At 55.0% G+C, this 18,549-nt stretch overlaps 6 protein-coding genes across 6 annotated transcripts; 4 read left to right on the forward strand and 2 right to left on the reverse strand.

Annotated features, from left to right (window-relative positions):
- Nucleotides 1-2,009: 2,009 nt before the first annotated feature.
- On the reverse strand, nucleotides 2,010-3,194 carry N656DRAFT_708233 (uncharacterized protein; the record flags this gene model as incomplete). The annotated part of the gene is made up of 2 exons (XM_064811490.1): nucleotides 2,010-2,341; nucleotides 2,408-3,194. 2 exons carry the CDS (start codon nucleotides 3,192-3,194, stop codon nucleotides 2,010-2,012), a joined length of 1,119 nt encoding a protein of 372 aa, XP_064670607.1.
- Nucleotides 3,195-5,196: 2,002 nt separating this feature from the next.
- On the forward strand, nucleotides 5,197-5,668 carry N656DRAFT_639186 (uncharacterized protein). The gene has a single exon (XM_064810400.1). It carries the CDS (start codon nucleotides 5,288-5,290, stop codon nucleotides 5,540-5,542), a length of 255 nt encoding a protein of 84 aa, XP_064670608.1. The 5' UTR covers nucleotides 5,197-5,287; the 3' UTR covers nucleotides 5,543-5,668.
- Nucleotides 5,669-5,794: 126 nt separating this feature from the next.
- N656DRAFT_797581 (WD40 repeat-like protein) lies at nucleotides 5,795-7,020 on the reverse strand (the record flags this gene model as incomplete). Its single annotated transcript, XM_064817660.1, has 4 exons — nucleotides 5,795-5,844; nucleotides 5,900-6,655; nucleotides 6,708-6,834; nucleotides 6,892-7,020. The coding sequence occupies 4 exons, from the start codon at nucleotides 7,018-7,020 to the stop codon at nucleotides 5,795-5,797; spliced, it is 1,062 nt and encodes a 353-aa protein (XP_064670609.1).
- A 562-nt stretch (nucleotides 7,021-7,582) lies between these two features.
- On the forward strand, nucleotides 7,583-8,333 carry N656DRAFT_708650 (TRAPP I complex; the record flags this gene model as incomplete). Its single annotated transcript, XM_064811523.1, has 3 exons — nucleotides 7,583-7,626; nucleotides 7,743-7,965; nucleotides 8,022-8,333. 3 exons carry the CDS (start codon nucleotides 7,583-7,585, stop codon nucleotides 8,331-8,333), a joined length of 579 nt encoding a protein of 192 aa, XP_064670610.1.
- Nucleotides 8,334-9,476: 1,143 nt separating this feature from the next.
- Nucleotides 9,477-10,691, forward strand: N656DRAFT_639243 (uncharacterized protein). The gene has a single exon (XM_064810401.1). It carries the CDS (start codon nucleotides 9,643-9,645, stop codon nucleotides 10,270-10,272), a length of 630 nt encoding a protein of 209 aa, XP_064670611.1. The 5' UTR covers nucleotides 9,477-9,642; the 3' UTR covers nucleotides 10,273-10,691.
- A 3,330-nt stretch (nucleotides 10,692-14,021) lies between these two features.
- On the forward strand, nucleotides 14,022-16,678 carry N656DRAFT_768028 (uncharacterized protein; the record flags this gene model as incomplete). Its single annotated transcript, XM_064813594.1, has 5 exons — nucleotides 14,022-14,495; nucleotides 14,555-14,730; nucleotides 14,795-16,130; nucleotides 16,188-16,460; nucleotides 16,514-16,678. 5 exons carry the CDS (start codon nucleotides 14,022-14,024, stop codon nucleotides 16,676-16,678), a joined length of 2,424 nt encoding a protein of 807 aa, XP_064670612.1.
- Nucleotides 16,679-18,549: the final 1,871 nt, after the last annotated feature.

An 18,549-nucleotide genomic window follows, 5' to 3' on the forward strand; every position in this document is an offset into this window, starting at 1 on the left:
TGCTTTAACGTTAACTTCAACGTTACCCCTCGGAATTTTTGTCAGCTTGGAGCTTTCAAGTTGCCGGACTCCGAGGGTCATTTTAGCTCTAGAGACACAAAGGGCTTCTGGGCTTTCGGGTTGTCAGATAGTAAGGGGCGCCCTGGGGGCCAGGCCTGCGGTTGAGGGCGCTCCGCTGTTTGTCTCGTCGGTTTGCCCAACCAGGACATTTGCGTTACCGAGCAAAGGCAAGCAATCTGTCAGCCCAGCGTTGTTTGTCAGAAGCGACGGCTGGCTGAGCAGGCCCTTGAACTGGACGCTTATTATGTAACCCCGCCGAAGCCAGCCCAAAGGAAAAACAAAGCCCCTGTCGACAACTTCGCCCAATCATGCCCAAGCAGCCTAACACTGGACAACTCCAGCCACGCCTGATGAAGCCTGTCCACGCAGATAACGTTAGTGAGTGCTTTGCAGAGGCTAACGCGCTGGGACAAGGAGGAGTTGGGTCCGGTAGCCCAAAATAGGTTGGCCAAGTATCATGAATCCGCCTAAGGTAATCTCAGGGGCGGCTAGTTATGACATTGGCGATCTGAACCATAATCGCCGCGCTGTGGTTCCGAGCCCCTGTTAAGACGACAGTCAGCGCCGAGTTCAGTCTCAGAATGGCGCACACCGACCTCGAGAGGAACAAACTGACTGCAAAACATCAGGAGAGTTTTTTACTCGATTCTAAACACCAAACAGCCAGCCCGTCTAGTGCGAAAGCAGAGTGCTCAAGATTGTAAGGTGCAATTCGTTGGAGTTGCAATCAGGGGAACATTACCAGTGACGTTGGCACTGAGCCTCATTGTTTGCCTGGCCGTCAGCGCGTGGTCCCGTGACCGGCACGTTTGTTCACACGAACATATCATGCTGATCATGATAGCCTTCATCATACAATACCAGAATACCCAGCCGCCGACCAGGAGAAGCGCCGCAATTGGAATGGCCTTTCCGTACCTTTGCTGCATTGTCCAGAATCATGCTAGCCACAGCATCCAACGGCCGGTAGACTCCTCCGGGACTCCTTCGGGATGGCACGATCACCGAGGGCCCCCGAGGGACATGCGGGGGTGCCGGTGGACCCTTTGGCTCAATCACGGCCGGGCCCTTGCCCTCCTGCATGGGTTTCCACCTGACGGCCATGACGGACTTGAACCCGTCGCATGTCGTCATCGGCGCGGATTGGGAACTATTTAAACCTCGAGGCTAGAGTCTCTGAGCATAGGGTCATGAAAGGTAAGGTAATCATTGGGAAGTTGAACTGATGCGTGCGGCAATGCTGGATGCGCGTACGAAATGGCCAAGGGATTCCGTGAAGTTTCCTTGCACTGCGTCACGCTCCATTCGTTCCTTCCGTGGAATCCGCAATCGATGCCATCACGGTCCTGACTCCAGACCGGAAGGAGCGCCCTACTTCGAACCCCAGGATTCGTCATAACTCGCAAATTAGAGGCGGATGCCTTCGTGCCCGCATCACTTGTTGCCAATGGGCGGCTACCCGATTAGGACTGCAAATCATCGACCAAGTGAATGGTTGTCTCTGGGATATTGAATGATTATATACGCAAAAGAGCCGTTCAGGCATGCCTTCCCGCTTCCCGGGCGCCTTTCATGCTTTATTCCTTGATGCTCCTGAAATCCACAGCATCTCGACAGCTATCCATCTCAACCTCAGTCCTCAAAAGCCCCCCGGTCTACCAAGGCGACGGCCTCCCCGCCCTCCCAACTTCAGAGGGATGTACACTCGGCGGCGCTATTGACCGCGGCCGAGCCTCCACCACGTAGCTCACACCATCGTCGGACGAATACGATGGCGGTCGAGGTGCGTTCGTCTGCGCGCTTCCGGTGTTGGCATCACCTGAATTGCTAGCGCTGCGATCCGAACTCTCCTCTACGGAGGCATGCACATTTCGCGCCCAGTAAAGGCGGTTCGGGTCAACCCGCTGCAGCCAACGTCAGCAATCACTACTAAGACCCTAAGACCTGGATTAAGCCGCCCCAATACATACCACACTCTCGCGCCACACACCGTACGCGGGAGGGCTGATCTTGGTAGCTTCGCTCTCGATGCCGGCAGCTTCCTCGTCGCGCGCCAGCACCACTGGGATGGGCTCTCGTGGAACAGCATAACCTCCGCTGCCCTGCATCTCGGGGAGCTGCCCCTGCTGCCTCGCCTGCTCCCGCTTCCGCTCCTTGACAACCAGCATGCACAGTCGTATAAGCCCGTGGCAAAAGAAAATAGTAACAGCCAAGATGATGAGGATGAGGAGTATCGTGAACTCGTTGCTGTTAATGTTCTTGGTGATTGAGAGGGTGAGGTCTGCTCTCTGATCAGTCTTTTGCCTTGCTAGCATTAACCACTGGCAGGGGTCGGTAAGCCACTTACAGACTGCCAAGGTCAGCGCAAGAAATACCCCCGAGACGAAGCATCGCAAAATCTGCGAGCGGATCCGGCGCGATTTGATCCAGGGGAAACAAAAGAGGAAATTCTTTGGCGGCGGCCGACGCCGACGCTCACTGCGTTCCGATCCTCCACTGCTTCCGCGGTCCCCTCGCCGTCTCCTCCGCCTCTCCCGCTCTCGCCGCGATCTGTGGCTGCTCCCCTCCTCCCGCGACCCATGTGACCGATGCCCCGACCGACGCGAGCGATGCGACCCGCTGCTCCCTTCCCTGCGATGGCCGCGCCGTCTCCTCCGCTCCCGTCTTTCCTCTCGCGAACGCGACCCAGACCCAGATGATCGAGACCCTGAAGAACCTTCACGTACCCTCTCGGCATGCACGGCCGGCTCTGGCGGGGTAATACCTGCTGCCCCTGCCCAACCCGTACCAGGCCGCGTAGGCGGACCGTTGGACCCCTGACTCCAGGTCCTGGCCAAGTTAGGCAGATGCAGCCTGGTGGAGGGCAGGGCCTGCTCTCCGATGCGGAATTCGGGCGACTTGGGGCTCTCCAGCACCTCATTCTCGTTCACACCACCCATACCGCCCACACCTCGAGCATACCCATATCCACCACCCACAACCGTCTCGGTGGGCGCCCCACGGATGCCCTCCCCCGAGTAGCGGCTGCTGGTGGGCCGGAACCTGCCGCCGCCAGCGGTGCTGCTCAAAAAGCTGGGGATGGCTGGCCGGAAGCGGTGCAGGAAGCGGGTTGCTGGGGTGCCGCGCTCCGCCATCTCGGCTGAGGCGGCCATGGCTGCCGCTGACGGCCGTTGTGCCTCTAGGTCGTCGTCTAGGACCTCTCCTCCTCCGCTGCGCGGAGAGAGTGGGGCGCGGTCGTCGTAGTAGGCGTCTGCGTCCGCGTCCTCGTCGTCGTATGACTCCGAGGAGACTGAGGCGGAGTAGTCGTCGTACGGGCTGTAAGCGCTGTAGCGGGTGGTGCTGACAGAGGGCGGTTGTGCTACGGGGGAAGGGCGGGTCGGTGGTGTGATGTTGGGATTAGCGGTGGTGGGGTTCGGGTTGGTGTTGGTGTTGGTGTCGCCAGTGCCGGTGCTGGCGTCCCGCCCGCGGTTGAAGAAGTTGAAGCGGTCCATGTTTAGGTTGGGCCGGTTGATGAAGCTAAAGCTCATGCTTCCGACGGGAAAATCCTCTCTTTCTTTGGCGTGCTAGCCTGTTCGTTCTCATTCGTTACCAAAGCCGTGTCGTGACCATGCTGTTGTCTTGTGTGTTGTCGTGAAGCCGTTGCTGTCTTCCAGCTACAAGAACCGAATTGGGCACGATTTGTTGCCCTTTCAGCAAAACTTTTAGCAGAAAGCGAGATGCTGAAATGTATCCCGTACAAGAGAAAACCAATCGCGGTGGGTGGGTATCTTGAACTCCTTATGCTCCGTAGATGCGAACCCAAAAGTGCAAAGATAAAGCAAACGGACGCAGTCCAGTCCTTAAGGGCTCCCAGAGCCTGATGAATGTAAAGTGCCACCGCGACAAGAAGAAGGGAAGAGAGCAATGCGTCGATCCCAGACCCGATGCACTGTTCGCCCGGATGCTTTTGTCTCGTCACAGTTGAAGGGCAAGCGGTCCGTTGGAATCGGAACTGGGGATAACGAGTGACAAATAAAAGAGGGATGGATGACTCCCAAGCTAGGCTGTGAAGATCACCAGTCGGCCACGAGGAAGCAAAAAAGAAAAATGTCAGGAAACACAGATCACGAGCGATGACGGCCACTCCATAGGCAGTCACAGCACCGTCGTTTGTTTCAAGCGTATGCGGTGTGCTAGGGACTGCGAACTCAAAAGCACGGTAGCGCAACGTCGACTGGCTGACGAGCTCCCAAAACTAAGGTAGGGACGGAGCACAGATCCAGCGTTCGGAAATCTCGTCGATGAACCCGGGAAAGGGGCAGTCGACAAGGCTGTGTCGAAGGTGAGACTTGAGACTCGGGATGGGGACGCAGGGGGGGTGGGCACTGGGAGCTGCAGTACCTTGACGTTTGCTCAGAGCCAGCCGATGACGCTCTCACATGGAAGAAAAGCACAGAGTGGGTGTGCGGTGTGCAGGGAACAGAAAAAAGATCAAATGGAAAGGTTTCTCGACAGCCTCTTGTTTTGAATGGCTAGAAAGGAGGCATATCCAGTCCCTCGGGCCCCTGCTTCCTTCCCTGACGAAGGTGTGGTGTCTCAGTTCTCCTGATCGTGGAGAGCGTGGCTAACCACCAGTCCCTTTCCTTACTCACATGCCGTTGGACACAACTTAGAAAGGTGTGGGAAACCCTTCACATCACGTCGATTGACTCGCAACTGAAGTGCAAGTTGACAACTCATGCGCCACTAGCGGAAAGCGAGCACCGTAGAACTTACAGGTCCAGTCACTCTCATCAATTCAATCCATCCATCTCTTGGGACAGATTCGTTGTCGATCGATCCAAGTGCAGAGGGAGGTGCACGGCAGGTGTGACCCCTGAAGGGATGCGAGTGGATCGGATTGATTGGCCCCTGAACTCTCAACTTCAAACCCTCGCATGGAGGTGGGGCAACCCACCTCAGCCAAGACGTTTCACATTCCAGCGCCTGGGACTCGAACTTCACTGTCTTCAGGACTCCATGTCCACCTCAACTCAAATGCTCAGAGTTCAAAGACAGTCTCTTTGACAACTCAATGAACAACCAGCATCAGGGATATTTACTTCGTACAGCGTCAATGTAGGGCTTAGCATGCGAGAGACATCCTAGCGTCCCTAGAGAAGGGGCACGCAAGCACCTTGGCAACGGCACTGAATGATGTGGTGATTGCTATCTCCTGGGATGCAGGTCAGGGGTCAAACATAGGTAAATGCTGTGTGGCATTGGCAGATTGTTTGGCAGGAGAGGCGCACGATTCGCGGTGCGACTGCATCCGATTCGGTTGCCGATGTCATTCCGCACACGCGGTGAACGTTGTGTCCGGACCTACATATCCATAAGTATCCTATTGCCCCTTACCAGTTCGCGACAGCCCGGTGAACACTTATCGCCGGACCACGATTGCTGTGTAATCGTTGCTCAGTTTTCCAGTTGCCATTGCCAGCCCTTTAGTTACGGCGATTGATGCGTATCGTCTTCCCATGCTCGAGTGCAGCCATTTCCACATGGACAAAGATCCGAACCAGGACCAGAGAGCGACGGACGAGGCTCTGCCGAAGTGGGCGTCGCCGAATGCTCAAGTCTCGGCTCGGGTACATCGACTCTTGCCGCCGCTGCTCCGAGCCTATCGCGCCCGGCGTGCTGCTTAGAATATCGGAACGGCCAGGCACCCCTAGACTGAGCTTGCAGGGCCCGCTAAAGCCTCTGCGAGACTTTATCATTTTAATTCGCCTAGCAACATGGTACGGTCTGAAGAGGCGGAGAGAACTAACGGCACGGTTAGAAATGCGACCAGCATGCCAGCGAAGAAGGGGTAACCTACTAATGGGAGCCGACCCCGGTGCGAACTCAGCGCAGTTAACTGTCCCCTTGTGACCAGGCAGCTTATAAAGCAGCTTGCCCGAGTCGCTACCCCAGATAACGACAGTCCCGTCCCCAGCTCCAACCGCAATCTTCTTCCCATCCGAATCCCAACTACCGCGAATCAGGTTTTTCTCAAGCCCGAGCGGTGCCCCGTCAAAGGTGCGAATATGCCGCTCTGCGGGGGCGAACGGCCTGATATCCCATGTCCTCGCGGTTGAATCCATGGCATAAGAAAGCAACTGTTGACCATCCGGTGATACCCTCAACGATGTTATAGTGTCTTGGTGGCCGAGCATGGAGTGGACCAGGGCCTTCTTCCGGATATCCCACACCCTGATGTCATTGTCTATGCCCCCAGAGTATATCTCGTTGCCCGCCTCCGACATGGCAACAGCCGTAATGGGGAAGTCGGTCTCGATGTAGTCGACGGCATGCTTGGTCCGGGGATCCCAAATGCCAATCGTCCCGTCGTCGCTCCCGCTAAGGAGCAGCTCTTCGCCGCGTCTGCTGATATCCATCGCGTTGATGATTTCCTCATGCCCGATGTATCGCCGTATCCTTTGACCCGTCGTGAGATCCCAGCTTGCGAGATGCATATCGGCGGATGCTGAGAAGAGAATGTCCCCGTCGCGTGACCATTGGAGGTCGAGGATTGCGCCGCGATGTCCGTTGAGCACGCCGTAGTTTTCGCAGTCACCGTATGTCCTCCACAGCACTGCAGTTCGAGTTAATACTAGCAAACTTAAGACGAGCTCTTGGCAACGTACTTATTGTCCGGTCCATAGACCCGGAAGCTATAAGGTTCCCTGTCGGGTCAAATTTCGCTGCAAAGACCTCGCCAGAATGTCCAGAAAGCTCCATCAAAGGAGCTTGCAGGTCGCTAGTCCGTGGCGCCTGAAATAGCCTTGTCAGTACATCTTCAGCAGATAGTAAAGATGCAGTGAAGCATACCGCTTGGATGAGCGCGCTGCTGGACCCAGTCGCGCTGGAGCGTGTGACGGCGCGACTAGAGCCCACATTCTGCCGCTTAACGACGAGCTGGCCTTCGGGTTCATCGGAAGCTGGTCGCTTTTCGGACATTTTGCTAGGCAATGGATTGGGTGCTGGCAAGGAGATATGGAGTGCTGTATCGACGACGTTGGAGGTGGCCGAGTGGTCTGGAGAATGGACCAAGCTGCAGGAAGTCGGCTGGAATTTGGACCTCAGCGACCCACTTAGATCCATGCCGCCGGCATTTTCTGTACGGTACGAATGATACACTCACTGTATGAATGGAACGATCTTGCAGCAGGTGTACGGAGTAGGGGTACAGAAACACAAACTATTTCTGCCCCTGACATAAAGTATCTAGTACACGTTGGGAAACCCGCCGTTGTATCTGATGTAAGTTACATACCAGTTACAATACACGACTCCGGTAGTCCGTACTGCGCACCTTCCCGGCGGTTGAGCTTCAAGTTCCTCCAGCTGCACTTCAACGGAACGAAACAACTTTGCCAACAGCGCAGTCTCCATCAAATACCTCGAGTTGACATTCCTACGAAACTCGCCGCGCGGATTGTAGAATCGCGCAATCAGCATCCCCCTACCTGAATAGTGAATACTGTACCGACATTCTGCTCGTGGCACTACCCTCACCCAAATGGCGGCAAGCAAAGCATCCCGTCTGGGGGAAGAGTACGTGCTGTCGCATCATTCCCGCTGCCTCTAGGCTCACATGGCTAACCCCGTCGTCCCTTCCACAGAGTCTGGAAGTAAGATCGATTTTACCAGCGAACCCTCCCCGCGCTAACTGCCGCAAGGACTCGGATGGACAAGGTTAATGCTGAGCTCGTGGTCCTCACATACGGCACAATCGTCGCCCAACTCTGCAAGGACTTCGACAGTGACTACGTTGAGGTCAACAAGCAGCTAGATAAGATGGGCTACAACATTGGGCTGCGTCTCATAGAGGACTATCTAGCCAAGTCGAACACAGTCAGGCGGTGTTCTAATTTTCGGGAAACGGCAGAGATGATTGCCAAGGTGGGTTGCGTCTGGGTAAGCTACGCATTGGCTTGTGTCTGACAATGGACTTGAAGGTCGGCTTCAAAATCTTCCTCAACATAACGCCGACAATAACGAACTGGACGAGTGACGGGAAGCAATTCTCGCTTGTATTCGACGAGAACCCATTTGCAGACTTTGTGGAGCTACCTGACGACGGCCGGGCGCAGGACGAGCTATGGTATTCCAACATCTTATGCGGAGTCTTGAGGGGCGCGTTGGAGATGGTGCAGATGCAAGTTGATGCGCACTTCATCAGCGATGTGCTGAGAGGAAATGACACGACAGAGATGCGGATCAGCCTAATACGATACATCGACGACGAGCTTCCGCCAGAGGATGATTAGACTTATACAGGGGCAAATCCCGAGCAAACCCTCCAAAGGCCCCCATCAAGCCGTGATGAGTTCCAACCCCCGCGTGATCCAGCCGCGGCTGGGGCGCGTCGCAGTGGCATACGTGGCCGTGCCGCCCTGTGTCAATGATGGAAAGGGTCTCTCTGCCTTTCCCTGATCTGGCGCTGTTCGAACTGCTTCTCCATACGGCATCCCACCGAGCTGTGTATATTAGCGTGGCCTAGAAAGCCGTGAGGCCTAGCGTTATACGGCCTGAGCTCAGTTCGACCCGACCCTGCACAGCCGGGCCGGGTAGGACAATTGAAACAAACTGACCGGAGGCCGGTCCCCTGCACTCGTCCTAACGTTCAATGACCCGATCGGCCGGCCTTGTAACCTGGCCATCCCTCCGCGCCACCCAACTTGGACGGATTACAAGGTCAGGCGATGCAAGTCATGACATGGGGTCCGTTGTTATCCGATCCCAGCTCAAATCCAGAAGGCACGGCGAGGCTCAAGAGTCCGATAACCATTCGGCCACAACGAAACAGACAGACTCCGAAATAGCGCAGTTCAGAACCCGTTTGAGTCTATCGTCAGCCTTGCAGAATTAGTGGATTGCAAACCTTCCTTGAGCCGTTGACCGCAATGCTGTTCTACGCGAGTCTTGTCGATGCATTTTGAACCAGTCGTTCAAAAGCGACACTTTGAGCCCAATTATCTTCGTCAATCAGTCTTCTTGCTAACGGCGCATCGGAGTTTACTTCAGACCGAGTGCTAATTGACAGTAATTGTTGAGAAAACTGCCCATGCAGTGGTTGTACCCAACGGGTGTCAGCCACTTGCTGCGGCACGACTGCGCCATCCCCTCCCCTGAGGCCAGCATCCTCACAGGATCACAATGTCACAGGCGACAAAACAGCCTGCGCTCCGCCTTCGGAACTTGCGCCCACAGAAATCCGGATCACTCTTGTCATTGCCATGCCTGACAGACCACCCCAACCACTTTGGGGGCTTTTGCCTCATTACATATCTAGAGGTTGTCGCACACTCCGCGCGGCCCGCCACACATCCCGGCCTTCACACGCCACGACTCACCACGCCACCCGAACGGACAACCAAGAACTGGTATAAAGGCAACCCGCGATCCCCGCGCTCGGGAACATCATCCAACTTTACCGCAAAATAATCAGCCTTACCGCCTCTCCCCCCAGAGCGTTCAGAGTGTTGGTTGTTCTTTGAGCAGCGTATCAGAAAGGATTGCTGTCTGAACAGCACATAACAACACCGTATTCAACCTCCACCAACCAAGCTGTTCACAATGCTCCAGCCAGCACATTCTCCAAGAATCCCTATAAAAGCCACAATGGCTTCAGGATTGGAAAGCAACTGGAAACATGTCGTGCTTCGCGGCCTTCATACTCTAAGCCACATCTTCGGCCATACTACATCGTCACAGCGAAGACATTCAACATTCTCACAACGAAGACAATCCTTGTTCTGCACCGCCAACGAGGAATACGACAACAGCAACATGGGCTCTTGCTCTTCCAGCCTCTCGGGCACTGCTAGGCGAAGCCGGTATACCTCCGTACCAGCTACACCCTCCAGGCCTCAGTATCGCCTCCTTCTGCACTGCACCCGCTGCGACCCCGGCAAGTGTCCCTTTACCCAGGATGTCAACTATAACGGGAAGACGCTTGCGCACAGGAGGGATTCAAGCTGCCGCTCGGGTCAAGAGGGCCTGAGATTGTGGCATCTGGAGATCGACTTTTGCGACTTGGCTGACCGGCATCACAAGGCCAGAGGAGTCCTGGATCGGTTCACGCAAGATCAGAGTATTGCTATGGGTGACGGCGGGAAAAGAGCTGTGTATGAGGAGCCCATCTGCGTGGAGGACTTGCTCCAAGCGCTGCGTGACAATGAGGTGGGCTATTGGTCGTCGTTGTAGGGGCCATGAGAGCATGCCCAGACTTTGAGTTTGGAGATTCTCAAGGCTATGAAGGCACATCAGGCCAGGATGCATTGAGCCATGGTAGGACTTTTGGTGGGTTTGCTCTGGGCTTAGCCTCGACTTGCTGGTCGAGTTCAGCGGGCTGGATGGCTACCAGCTGGGCCTACAAGATGGTTATTGGCCAGGTAAGGCCATATGATTGGGATTGTACGGACGGCTTTTTGCATAGCATTCGGTCTGGCGTAGATCATGATACCCCCTGCTCAGTTTTGTCATGAGTAATCAGTACTAATGAGAATTTACACACCTCTTTCAACACTGAATACCGCGAGTCTAGACCCATTGCTGTGAGTAGGCTATTCATCACCCTTCTATCTTCTCCTTGATATCATGGATGGCGTAGTTGGGAAGAGGCGAGGGTGGAAGCCCAAATAGAGATGCGGCCCCGGCCAAGTTTGAATCGATGAGAAGGGACATGAATTTACAGAATGCCAACCTCAAGCTCTTTCCAAACTGTGAGAACGTAATCCCCACATTGATACTAAATGACGATCAGTAGATGTGACCTATCACTACTTCAGTAGGGTCGTCATCATGCTAGTACGGTATCTAAATCCCGGTACCCAAGCCTGAAGTGCTGAACATGAACTTACTCCGCCTGGCCTTATCCAGACTGCATTCAGACTGGTATTGTATTTACATGTGGTACTACAATAGTAACTTGAAGACAACTTGAACCTTCCAGCTGCACACTGCACGATGCTTGTAAAGACGACAAACACAACCAGCCCAGGGACGACTTAATACTGATGATTTGCCCCTGACCGATGCTAGGTCAAGAACGGCCTGTACTGATGTCGGTGCCACGTTTGCCCATGCGGTATCGCTCTGCGGCATGATACCTTGGGAACAGCAACGTGTAATATCTGTGTCCTAGCTACATCTCGTAGGACAGATTTGGGATTTGATTGCTCCTGTACTTTGTGGAAGCAGACACAAGAGCTACCTAAGCTCTGTGAAGCAAGTGTTGGTTTTTGCGCGACCTGAATAAGCATCTCTACGCATATAGTGTCTCTCACGGGACTCTGGCAACTGGTTAGTGTCATTAGATGTTGACTAAGTGAGAGGAGATATCTATGCAAACGTTAAGCGTGTGAGATCTTTAAGCCCAGATGAGTAAGGGTTAGGGAACCCGAGGCAAGAAAAGGGGCTACAGTCCGTCAACTTATTAGTAGTGTTGGACAATGTATGGACTATGAGAATGCCCGAGAAAATAAGAGTTTAAGCTATGTCATCAAATAACCTAGATTGCTAGTGCCTAGGTACCTTATAGGCTTATTTTACCTGGTTGAAATGCGGCCTGTTCGGGCAGTCGACTTAGCCCTGCATAAAGTACATATATAACGGCGAAGTCTTCATCAATCAGTGTTAAAACACTGGCAGCAATGGTGCGTGGATGGTAGGATAGGTAGCGGCCATGGGCACACGCTTGAGAAGTTGAGAGCTGTTGCGTTGGATCAAAATGATGGAAGCACAAGCCCCATGCTAATGGATCAGGGCTTATGCGGAGTTCCTTAGCGGGTGGCTCCATGGCGCGTCGATCATGACTGGGGTTGGGAATCTCCCGCTAGTTTAAATCCACGATAGTGTAAGTGACGGGCCGGAATAGGGTAACTCAACGTCAAGTTACTTCGCAACGAGGACTGCTAGCACGAAGATCGGGGTGCGTCGGCGAGGATGAACCCAGTTGACCGGGTTAATCCACAGCAGAGGACTAATGCAAGGTACAGAACACTTCACCAGACTCGTAGGAGCATCGTTTGCGCCATCGCTCGGGATGCCGAACCGTTGGATCCACTGTCACCCCTACCTGTCACCTCCTTGGTTGGAACGGCAGGCATCAACTGTCATCGGTGATTAACGTTATGCAACAAGCATCAGTCCCGCCAGATCCTTTGAACGGCGGGCGCCAGATACAATAAGCTCAATGCGAGCATCCCAACAGCGGCCGGGAATGGCCCGCTCAATTGCTTCTGGTTGGATGTCGGAGCAAGAGGGGTGCAAAAATTGGTAATCACGACGTTCATATGTAATTTGTGATGTCGAATGAAATGGTTGCTTGATTGCACAAGGTGAGCCTTTCCTAGCGGTTCTACAAGTTGACGTGACAGCCAAACCAAGTCAAATCAGTCATTACAGCGGATACACCACCTCTGACCGTCGTCTCCGAGATGTCGTTCTTGCATCTTTCACAAAAATGAGGGACTGCTGAGATCAGGCTTCGACACCAGCACCGCCCCGAGATGCCCAACAGGTTTGCAAGGCAACGCTTTCCGCGCCTCACCAACCAGATGGTGCCAGATCCTTGCCAAACGTGGCACCCAGATCGCGTGTTGCGCGAGTCCCGGTAATGTCCGAGCGATCTCGGGGCGTCTCCATTCGAATAAGTTTGTGCAAGAATCGCGTCATCTCAATCTCGTTATTCATTTTAAGGTTTGGCGGTGGTTCAGGACGAAGATTGCGGTACGAGATGACATATGGTAGGTTTCGCCGATGCGTCATGTATTGTAGCGTACAGTATCGTGGCGATTGGCGAAGAAGCTGAACCAACTGCACCGAGCGGCTTTCGTGTGATTTGATCGCTTTCATGCGGAGTGGAGATATCGGGGCGCCAAGGCCCCGAAAGGTGAATTGTGGCCTAACTTCGCTGCAATTGTGCCTCAAATGCCTCAGAAGGCAGGCAGCCACCGCCTGAGTATCAGATTTACGCAAGCTGCCAGCCCAAGCCGTGCCAAAAACTGCGCAGGCGACAGGCTTCGGCCAGGTGCATCGCATCCCCAATCACCTTGTCGCTCCTGTGCTCTTTCCCCCCCCATTGCTCTCCAGTGTCGCCGAAAATTGGAAAATTCCCAACCCCCGTTCTCTTCTTCTCCTCTTTCGCTCCCACACTAGTCCCTGCTCTCCTGCACCTCCATCCCACCCCCCTCGAGCCATGCCAGTTTGATGGTTCCAAGCGTCGCCGTGTCGACCATCACCGATATTGACCCGGATTGGCCCAGCAGCGTCGCCGGTGAGAGTGAGGACGACAATTGCGACGATTGCCCGAGGCGAAGAGGGACGAGGCAGCGACAGTGCGTGCGAAGCGAAGCCTCGCCGTGGCGCTGATAGAACAGGACTTGTGTGGTTGCCGCCTGTTCTCTCCCACTTTTCCGACTTTTTTAACGGCCTTCAACCATCATCCCACTCCGCCCGTTGGCCCCAGCCCGGCCATTTCAATTTGACCTAATTGTTACCCCGTCCATCACCTCCATCGCCAACGCCAACGCCAACGCCAAATCACACGCCATCGCCATCGCCATCCTTATCCCATCGCTCACCGCATTCCACCCGCCGCCGCAGCACATTGACGGCTTTCGGACAGCCGCCCGCTGCCTGCTGTTGACTCCCGAGAGCGTCTGCCCGCTACAAGCTGCTGACTTCAGTAAGGCTGACGCTATCTCCGACGCGCACGCCGCCTCACCGGGCCTAAGCTCCCGGTGTGTCACTGGTGGCGACCAACGAACATATTTGGCGTTCTAGTTTGGGGCTTCTACAACTCTTGTCGCACAAGCTTCCGTTCAAGTCACGGGGCCGGGCTCTCGCTGCGCAACCGTCCACAGTCTAATCCCCCACTTCATCCCGATACCCATAGTATTACTTTTTTCGCCGCCTGCAATCAGCCGTGAACGATGAATAACATCGCAAACATGTCTAACATGGCCATGGGCGGCCCAGTTAGCGCCCCGATGAACATGATGAACAACGGCGCACTCCCTCCCCAACAACCCGCCCAGCGACAGATCCCACTCAACGACTCAAGCCGGACGCTGCTCAACACATACATCTACGAATACTTTGTCCGTTATGGCATGTTTGACTGCGCCCGTGCCGTCTACAATGAGGATCCCCACATCAACGTCAAGAAGGAAAGTCCCGGGAAGCTCCGCGATGAGAATGGCAACATAATCGGGAACGGGCTCGGCGACGATGCCATGGACACGGATAACAAGGATGGCTTGGACCAGAAACGCCCGGATGACTTGCCGGCTCCCAACGTGCCCACTCCGGTTCCTGATAGTTGTTTCCTCTACGAGTGGTTCTGCCTCTTCTGGGATATGTTCAATTCCCAGAAGGGCAAGGGGTCAAACGGGCAGATTAATCAATATGTCCAACACACTCAGGTATGTTGCTTCAACAGTTACGAGCATACAGGACGCATTATGGCTGACGCGCTGGGTAGCAACAATCTCGTCTACGGCAGGAGCAGCAGCGAGATATGCTCCGGCAAATGCGCCCCGAGTACGCAGCTCAGCAGCAGTATCAGCAGCACATGATGCGGGGCATGCAAAACGGCGCCATCAATATGGCCATGAAAGGCAATCAACTACAGAGGACTGCGATGGCGAATAGCCAGAAGTAAGCAATTAATGATGTTAGCAAGCTTTCACGCATTTTACTGACGAACGTTTCCCCTCACCAGCCCGCAGGCCATGCAGATGCTCCATCAGCAAAAGGCTGCCAGTCAGATGCAGCGAGATCCCTCGGACATGGACGGAGCCCGAGCTCGAGCGGGATCCCCGGGTGGTGCTGAGAACGCGCCCTCCCCGTCTAAGCGGCCTCGCCTGGACGGGGCGCCGTTTAATCCGAACCAACCGGTGATGATGCCGAACGGAAGACCGGGGCAGGGCATTCCAGGGCAGCAGCAGGTAGGAATCGGCCCCGATGCAGCACGAGCATTGCTCCTTCAGAATGGCATCAACCCAACTTCGCTGAATCCTGACCAGCTCCAGGCCTTTGCCTCAGCAGCTCCTCACGTACAAGCCAAGACCCTTGCCACGTACTCAACTAACATGACGCAGCACCATGGCAACCAAATGCCCAACAAGCCCATGGCGAACGCCGGCGGTCCGCAGGCCCAGGGCTCCCCCATGGTGCCGCAAGGTCCCGACGGAAGTTCCCTCTATCAGCAATACAACCCTGGGGATATGGGGGCCGGCAACATGAGACCTGGTGCAGCCAACGGCCAGGCGAGCGGGAGCAGCAACCATGCACTTCAGGATTATCAAATGCAGTTGATGCTGCTCGAGCAGCAGAATAAGAAACGCTTGATGATGGCGCGTCAGGAGCAGGATCTTAGCACCAACACCATGCCGCGGGTCGATGCCCCCGGAGGCCCCGGAAGCACAGGCGGCCCCCCTGGACCAAACGCTCAGGCTTTCCAGGGAACATCGCCTCCCGGCGGCCGGAGTGGCGCCTCGCCGAATCCAGCCGAGCAGATGAAGCGTGCCAACCAGCAGATGAACAACGCCGCGAACATGGGTTCTCCTCTCCCAGATGGTGCAGGAGCGCAGTCGCGAAGCTCTCCTAACTCGATGAACTTTATGGGCGGCAACATGGATCCAAACGCCGGCCCTCACTTTGGCATGCCCATGAACATTGCTCAAATGAACGGCGGGATGCGGCCGCCGCCCAGCTCTCATCCCCAGTTCAACGGCCAGATAAACCAGCCACAAATGATGGCCGCTCAGCGCCAGGCGCAAGGGCCGGGTGCGCAGGGAGCTCCTGGGATGCAATGGCAGGGTGGACCAAACGGTCAGATGGCCGGGCAGCCTCCGCAACCCATGCAAGGGACTCCGACGCAAACTCAGCGGGCTATGCCACCCCCATCTGCCCCAGGGGCTGCCGCTGCCGCTGCTACGGCCAATTCGCGCAACACAACATCGTCTCCCCAGGTCAGCAATGCTGCCCCTCCCACACCCCAGCAAGCGAACAAAGCGGCGCCCAAGAAAAAGGAAACCAAGAATGCCAAGGCCAAGGTAAGTTGGATCAACCTCCAAACAGATCGCCCACTCTCCGGGACTGACACCCCTCAGGCTGCCGCCCAGAAGAAGAGCAACGCGAACCTCAACAATGCCGGAGCGACGCCCGCTGCCGAGCCAGAAGCTCCTCAGGAGGCGCCGACTCCTGCCACTCCTATCACCCCCGTCAATCCCGCCAGCTTTGCGAAGAACCAGAACGTCAATGCCGCACAGGCTGTTCAAAACGGCCAACCCGCGGCACCCGCGCCTCCGCCGCAGGTTGCTCCCGTTCAGCCCCCTCACCCGGATCCGACACAGTCAGACATCTCTTTCAACACTGACGGAATTGTAAGTTGCATCTAGTCGGTTGTGCCCACAACTCTTTTCTAATCAATGAATAGGACATGGGTTTCGAGTTTGCCAATCCTATGCAATCTTCCGACGTTTTGAACGACTTTGACTTTGACTCGTTCCTCCATGACAACAACGCTGCAGATGATGGCTTTGGCTTCAACTCTGCCTTTTCCATGGATCCAGGTGACACTTCGATAGGGGCAACGGATTAGGATTCCTCGTTGTTTCTCCAGTGCCACCAACCGGGCCCAGAGTGACTGGTGTATTGATGCGGCATCTATCATAATGCGGGGCATACACCGTAGGCGTCCCTGGATCGCTTCAATTCCCCGTTGTTCGGCGTCTACGCATCATTCCTCCACCCTCGAAAAGCGTTAAGCGTGCCCATATTTCCTTTCGAGGAACATCAGCTCGCAACCCCCTGCTTTTAGCCTCATTACATACCCCTGGAAATCACCTTGGGTCTCACTTGGTTTCTCCTTTGCATTCTTGGCATCTCTTCAGGTCTTTGTTTCTTCGTTCGGGCTGGGTTTTGCGCTCATTTGGTACCGGGCTGCTTTTCTTACGGGGATTCGGTTTATTGTCCCCTAATCCCCCCTTAAACTTGGCAGCTAGTCGTCGACTCTAGAGTCGGTACCGTTCCATTGAAGCTTCTGTTTTCTGGTTCCACTCAATACCGGCTTTTCGTTTTACTCTTCTGGGCAAAGTCAGGGATGGTTCGTGCTGGATGCTGGTGTACCGGTTTGTTTCACTTGCATGGTTGTGTCGGTCCACTGTGATTTTGCTGTTCGGCCAATGCGACTTTACACTACCTCGGATCTGTTCCTTAATACCATACCGTACCATACCATACAGCTGCCTCTATACTTTTGACGGGCGTGCATTTTGGCTTGCGAACGCCTTCGTTTTCCTTGATGTCTTGTCTTCGGTCGGGTAGCAGAAAAAGTTGTATTCTGGCGGAGACCTACCTGGTGGGCGTGTGATGATGTGTTGTGTTGTTGACGATGAGAGGCCCGGAAGGACTGGATAAGAAGTGGGAAACCCACGGTCGATGCATGGAAGGGAACTCGTCGGAGCGGACCAGATCACGGGGCGTACGCGATTTGCGACCAGGGTTGGCGGGCAGTAAAGAGGAGAGCAACACGCCGAGATACAGTAGTATGGACCGTGGTGCGTCGTGTCTTGGGTTCTCGACACAGCGGTTGTTTGGTTAAGTTATGGGCTCATTGTAAAGCGATTTGGGATGATGGCATGGAGGGAGGGAGGGAGGGAGGGAGGGAGGAGAATGGGAGGAGGATCATGGACGACGAAGAAGAAGAAGAAGAAGGGAGGGTGTGGCGACGGGAATGAATGCTGGAAGTGATCGATCGGCGTGTATCTATTATCTTTTTAACTTGAACCCGTTCTTGGCACTCTCTGCACCGGCACATCTTCTTCTGGCTTCATGTTGGTTCCAGGTTGGTGCGCTGTTAGCTTTTTTCGACCGTTACCGTTTGGTCTAAGTTGACCGGAGCGCTCTGGAGTTATTCGGCTTGTCTATGCCACCATGGAATGGGACTCGCAGAGGGGATGGTTCTTCCCCGTAGTCTTCAATTGATGTTGATTTTGACATTCACGTCGGGCGCTGCAGTGAGGCGAGGTGAGGCAGGTGAGGTCCCATGGGCTATCACACAAGTTTTGTCTGTCATGGCGCATTGTAATATGAATACTGCTTGCCTACATCCGAGTGATGCATGCTGCGGCGGTTTCTCCAGGCCAAGTCTGACTGGTGGATGTGTCTGTCAAACTTTCAACTAAATCTGGTGTTTAGCACACTCCAGTGATCCGGAGCCAGTATTGACTGACTGACTGACTGACTGACTGACTAGTTGATGTTGAGACTACCACATAAGCCGGTCTTTACCTGTTGCGGGTAGCCGTTGGGATCCGTCGGGATCCGCATGCGGGATGGCGGTGGGGTTCGGTCAAGCTATCGGACCGGCCCGCTTTCGGCCCCCAGTTTTGCTTTTGCTTGGTCATTGGTTCTAGGTTCCGAACCATCGGGCCTGCGGGGATCCGGCCCCGCTGGCCCGTTTTCTCGCTC

Source organism: Canariomyces notabilis, assembly GCF_033297395.1.
Source record: "Canariomyces notabilis strain CBS 508.74 unplaced genomic scaffold N656scaffold_9, whole genome shotgun sequence".
NCBI classification, from domain to species: domain Eukaryota; kingdom Fungi; phylum Ascomycota; class Sordariomycetes; order Sordariales; family Chaetomiaceae; genus Canariomyces; species Canariomyces notabilis.

Bases quoted from the DNA above. Each gene is read 5' to 3' on its own strand.
- N656DRAFT_639186 (XM_064810400.1), top strand. From the start codon at position 5,288: ATGCTGTGTGGCATTGGCAGATTGTTTGGCAGGAGAGGCGCACGATTC.
- N656DRAFT_639243 (XM_064810401.1), top strand. From the start codon at position 9,643: ATGCTCCAGCCAGCACATTCTCCAAGAATCCCTATAAAAGCCACAATG.